Genomic DNA, 6118 nt, shown 5'->3' with positions numbered 1-6118 from the left:
AGAGGTGTGTCTATCTATCATAGTAGGAAACCGAAGGGTTAATGATGTTGACAGGCACGTGAAGAAGAGGTGCAACAGTCTGACAGTTTTACTTACACACACACACACAAACACACACACACACACACACACACACACACACACACACACTCTGTCAGTCGTGCACCACACACGCCGGCTCTTTTGACAATCAGTTGGTCCAGTCTATTTCATGTAAGAGAGAGGTATGTAGTGAGTGTGTCGAGAGCAGCAGCTCACGTGTTGTGTAAAAAATTAAAAATAACTGAAAAATTCCCTCTGGAATCCGTAAAGTTTCCCTTGAGATCTTTAGAAGCCGAGCGAACAATCCTGCGGGTCTGGATTATCGCTCAGAGGGTCTCGAGCTTTTAAGAGTCTTCTTCTAATCCTTCGTAAAATGAGCTAACGTGTTTGCACTCTGATTTGGTCGGAATGATTTGGGTCGACGGGATATTCATTTGCGGCTTTGAAAAAAAACAAAACGTGACCACATCTGTGAGGAAAGAGGATTCAAGATGGCCAACACTTAGGTCCGAGGGGGGGGGGGAGAGAGTGAGGAGAGGAGAAATAAAGATTCATACCACGTTGTTTCACTCTCCAGCTGCACTGATTGAAACAAGAAAAACAGTCATTCCCTGCAGTCACCATTCCAGCGGTGGTTGCCATAGCAGCACCAGATGACAACAAGTCAGTCAGTCACACACATTCACGCTGGTCCGTACCCCATTGATCGTTGCCATAGCTGCGCTGGTTAGAAGTATCAAAACATTAAAAGCAAATAAAATAAAAGTAAAGAAATTAAGACCTCCCATTTCTTTTCACAGGTGCGAGGTAGATGAGGGGGTGGGGGGTGGGGGGTGTTCAGGTATCCTTGATTGAGGGGAGACATGAGGGTCGCGGGGAGTAGCGGTGAATGGGTTCACCTCTGCAGGGTTTTTTTCAGGATTTCCTCCACCTCTGGGTCCGGGGGCCGCGGTGTGTGTGTGGCTCCTCGGGGGAGGAGGAGGAGCCCTCCAGGGGGGAGGAGCCGGAGCGCTCCTCCTCCTCCTGGGGGCTGAGGTAGGGCCCGGCCCCCGGGCTGGTGGCCGAGGTAGACGCATGTTGGTCCTGAGAGCCTGAGGGGGGCGTCAGCGCCTTGTGGGGACACTGAGCCACCATGTGCGTGATGCTCTGGCAGTAGTGGCATTTCTTTGGCTGGGGGGGCAGGCCACACTCCTTGGCATGGTGGTCCAGACCTCCACAGTTATAACAGCTATGGGGGGGATGAAGAAACAAGACATGGGGTGAATATTTTAAGATCATCACTAGATTATTTTCATGAATAGAATTATAGGATTTGTAGAGAATCATTTGTCAGTGGAAGTTAATAGTAATAATTTCCATCAGAATACATGGCTGAATATGACCGTCGAGGATTTATTCTCAGTCCTGCAAAAAGACCTGCTCCCGCCTGGATTCACCACCAGATGGCGGTATGACACACGCTATGGCTCTCTCGCAGTGTAAGTGGCACTCTGTGACGTGCCAGACTCCACCATGTTATTAAATTTGACAAGAAACACTCGAGTGCTGAAAGGGCAGCAGCGAAAAGTGCCGAGATCTGCACCTGTCACGACTCCACCGGTCCTTCTGGCACCGGGTCAGATTGAATGGACATTCATTGCTTTAGGCTTCAGATGCTTTTATCTGGTTTTATTGCAAGTCTGCTGTTCAATTCTTAATAAGACGACACAGGTAAATCTCAAATTCCCAATTTGAATACATCATTATTTCCTGTTGATTTAAAATCAACCGAACAACAAACTCATGTTGTCTGAAAGCAGCTGAAGCTCGTGGATCAGAGGGTCCGGATTTTCAGATGAATCTGATTCGACAGCCTAATGTACAAAAATAGCACGAACACAGTAAACATGTACGTCAGCAAATTACTTCCACTACATAAGAAAACACAGCTTTCACTCTAATGTTCAGTTCAGTCTGTGCTTCCTCTGCAAATTACCTGAATTATCTCCGGGAAGCATTTAACAATAGTTCTTTCTTTCCCTCCAATTAAAAATTAACTCCTGTGGAGAATTAATTAAATAAAGAAGTATTAATATCTGGCATCTGTTTCTTATAAATCAAGAACAGTGTCTCTTTGGAAAACAAGTAGATGTAATTGAATAAATAATATTTAATGGAAGGTTTAAAAATGCAAATAGCAAGTTTGCTAACAACGTAGATTCACTGAACTGGAAATAAATTCATTTTATTACAAATACTTTGATGATTGATCTCTAAATTAATTAAAAACTTGCTTTTTTTACATCAAATCAATGGGTATCAATGAAAATACATTATTCTATCAGCATTTCATTACAAAAACAAACAATTATATTTATAAAGGTTGCACTATATTATTAATATTTAATTAAACAAGGGCTAAATATACAAACATGGTTTAATAAGTTATTTTCATCCAAACCCTGAAAACAATCGACATTTTAACATTTAGAGAAAATAATAGTCGGATATTAAATAAAATTAGTCTTAGTAACAAAATGTGTACAATAAAGAATAATGAACACATAATGCAGAACCTAATGCCCAAAACTTTATTGATACTTTTTCACACTGCTCAATAACTTGTTTTGTCTAAATCTGTTTTATAAATTAAATTAACTATTTAAAAAGAATATTAACTTTGACATTTTGTATTGATGGATTGCTATAATTCACATGGCTAATTGATGAACTATATTAAATAAATCCAAACAAAAACTGGTTTGAAATGAACCTTCGAAAAACAATAAAAAAAAACATTTGATAGATCGTCAACAACCAGTTTTAAAGATCCTGCTTGTGAACTAACTTGTGATTTCATAATCCATGTCTTCTCTTATTATTCCCACACACGCTGATGCTCGTGCACGAGTCGCATGCACATCAAACACACTTGAGAAAGCTGTGATCTGAGGAGCCCCAGTGCAAAGAATGGACCACACAATGGTTTTGTTGCATAACAGAGTGACCAGCAGGGGTCAGAGCAGCTAGAAATGTCCCACTGAGCGTGCTCACAAAAAGGCCGGATGATATCTACCTTACATATCTGAATCGGATCCACTCTCCACCCAGAGGCCGGAGCTGGAGACACTTGACCTAACAGTGGATCAATTATCCCAAATAAGCTGAATTATTCAGCTGTGTAAAACAATCAGGGAGCCGTCTCTCCCAGATCCTGTTTCTCCCTTTCAGACTAAAGCTTCTCTTTTCACACCTCCGACAGAAACCGGTCGGCTCCGGGGTTCCTCTGCTGTAGCATCACCAAACAGAGCTTGGATCCTTGTGTGATGCCTTCCTACAGCAGAGGCAGTTCTCTGCTCGGCTCTGCCCAGCAGGGTTTTGCTCGTACATCAAATGAAGGCACGCTCTGTCCGCCTCCTGTGCTCGAACCACCGGGCGTTTACAAGGAGCTCCATATGGCTCGAGCTGACACATTTCAGCAAAGCACCCTTCAGGATTTGGCTGAGGGAAAAATTGATTGACCTACCGCCACATTGAGACGCATATAGGGCCAGTCCGTGCCTCTAATGTAAAAGCCTGCAAATTGATTTGAAATAGCAGCAATGGCAGGCAAAGTGCCCTATTCAATTCCTTATTATGGCGCACAATAACCATAGCAACAGACATGTGCTCGAGCAGATTGAATAGATTTGATCTATAATCTCAGCCCACTCAGAAAGGCTTGGTGCAGTGGGGTGTATATATACAACATGTCTTCTACTAAGCAGCACTGGCCTGCTCTGGGAAACACAGCGACCAACGCTCACGCACAAAATACCACATTGCTGCAAACACGGAATCACGAGAACCCAGATTTAATTTTGCTTGTTATCATCACACTCACCGGTCTACCTTTGGTTTGCGTTTCGGGAGTGGGACCTTCGCCTTGGGTCTCCTCTCGCTGCCTGAGCAGGGCCCCCCACCTGGTCCCGTCACCCGCAGGGACTCCAGGCCCTTAGAGGACTTCTTATAGGTGAACTCCACCTGCTCACCCTCCTTTAAGCTGCGGAAGCCCTCCATCACCAGTTTGCTCTGTAGGGGGAAAAAAAGCAATTATCTATTTAACAGAGATTTAAAAATACGACAATAAATTCACACCAGAGGGTAAAAGTGCAACAAAAGTGACTGACATGTTCACTCATTTTAGACTCAATTGATTGATTGATAAGGTATTATCTATATCATAGGAATTGTAATAGAAAATATCATAAAAACACAATTCAGTGTAATAGCTGAAACAATATCTGAGTCATTTCAATGATCTTCTAACTCACACGTCCTTGAGCAGTGATGAATAATTTGGGATTTAATTGAGGTTGATCCAAAAATCTCAAAATACATCATTCTAAAGGTTTTAAATACACAGAGTAGTATGTGTTTTACCTTCACTGGGTCTCGTGGGTATTTTTATTTTAACCTCAAATAATGAACGGAACTGACAAATGCTTAACTGATAAATTGTGTAAAAACAGCTTTTTTGTAATGAGATGACACAATTTAGATATTCACGTCCACGTCCATCAGATCAAAAGTTAACATGTAAGATGTGTGACTAAACAAACAACCATCCAATCAACACTTTGTCTCCAAATAACTGTCACACAAGAGACAAGACTTATCAACACTTGCATGTTGCTCTGGAGGCTCGTCGCTGCAGCACACACGAGCAGCAGCCAACACAGGAAGACGTCATTTTCAAACATGGTGGATCAACTGTATGTGGTTTGCACCAACTGTCGAGGCAGCTTGAGCACAGAAGGACTTGCTGTGCTCCCTTTATCTACCTTTTCGCAGAAACACCACTTCCTATTCTTTCTTCAGGGGAAAAAAAAGACGAGGTTGTCTTTTTCCACCAGTGCAATCATTTCCCATCAGCCCCTCCGCCATCTGTCTTATCTGCATGATCGGAATTATTGATTCGGTTACTGCATAACCAGCGAACAATGATTTATGTCTCGTCGATCACACAGAAGAGACGACTGAGAGGCGCTGGATCCTCGACCTTCATGAATCGCACCAACCCCTGCAGATCTTGGCATGTAGGTAAACACACACCCACACGAGTGCAGAGGGCACAGCAAACCTACCTGCTGCCTACTATACATCCACTCCTCCCTCCTCTATCTAGATATATATATAATACAAAGTGTCTGTGAATGCATGCTCTGCTGAAGGCTGAACAGACACGTGTAGGAGACAGGAAGAGAAAGGAACAAATGATCAGAGGGAATCAAATGTGAAACGAGAAGAAGGAGCGAAAATGTGCTCGGCAGCATTTTTTTTCTATAACGTTTGTGTCGCCGACTGCAATTACAGGAAGCTAAACGTGCTCTATAGGGGATTTATTTATAGACGTAATTGAATATGTGAGAGAGATTGTGTTGTATGAAACAATGCAAAGCGATTAAATCGTGTGAAATGATTTCAAACTAAGAATAGAGTCTAGATATCTGATTATCACTGTACAATGAATTAAGATCGAGGCAAATTTTAGAATAAAACAGGGATTAAATAAGAGTGAAAATTATTTTTTTTGTATGTTTCTGAAAAACTAGTCTAATGAGAACAAACTTGGTTAAATTATTTTTTAAACCTTGTTTCGTAACTAAAACCCTTATTTTTAGGAAAATAAAAGCATTGGCTTATCTGACATCCTCAACTCAATTTTAACACAAACTCTTTTTCAATTAAATCTAAAGGGTTTTACTGAATCAGAAACATATCTCAAGAGTTTTTCAATGCTATACCATTTTTAAAAAACGTAGTAATGTAGATTTCATACACCTAATCATATTACTTTGTTTATTATATTAACTTTATAATGAACTTTATCTCTTTTTACATAAAACGTTGATTTAATACCTAAAACTATTTTAAAGGCAACTTTTTATTAACGTGAAAATTAGGTTAATACAATTATTTCTGGTTGATACTGTAGGAACTGAAATATTGATACCAATACTGTGGGGAAAAGGTAAACTTGTGGACATATATTTGTCTTATTTTAATTCATTTTAAAGTAATGTGCATATTTAGATGTTTTCTATATTTTCTTTTT

General features: G+C 40.9%; 1 protein-coding gene across 1 annotated transcript in view; it reads right to left on the bottom strand.

Moving 5' to 3' along the window:
• Positions 1-957: 957 nt before the first annotated feature.
• lin28b (lin-28 homolog B (C. elegans)) overlaps positions 958-6118 on the bottom strand; it is a 14935-nt gene continuing 9774 nt past the window's right edge. Inside the window, exons 3-4 of the mRNA XM_061092014.1 lie at positions 3905-4092; positions 958-1270 (exon numbers count right to left, since the gene is read on the bottom strand). Coding sequence (XP_060947997.1) covers positions 958-1270; positions 3905-4092 — 501 coding nt within the window. The remainder of the gene's footprint in view (positions 1271-3904; positions 4093-6118) is intronic.

The sequence above is a fragment of the Limanda limanda genome, chromosome 18 (assembly GCF_963576545.1).
Source record: "Limanda limanda chromosome 18, fLimLim1.1, whole genome shotgun sequence".
Classification (NCBI taxonomy): Eukaryota; Metazoa; Chordata; class Actinopteri; order Pleuronectiformes; family Pleuronectidae; genus Limanda; species Limanda limanda.
Note: the sequence above shows the minus strand (reverse complement) of the source record. Positions and strands in the feature narration are given on the sequence as shown.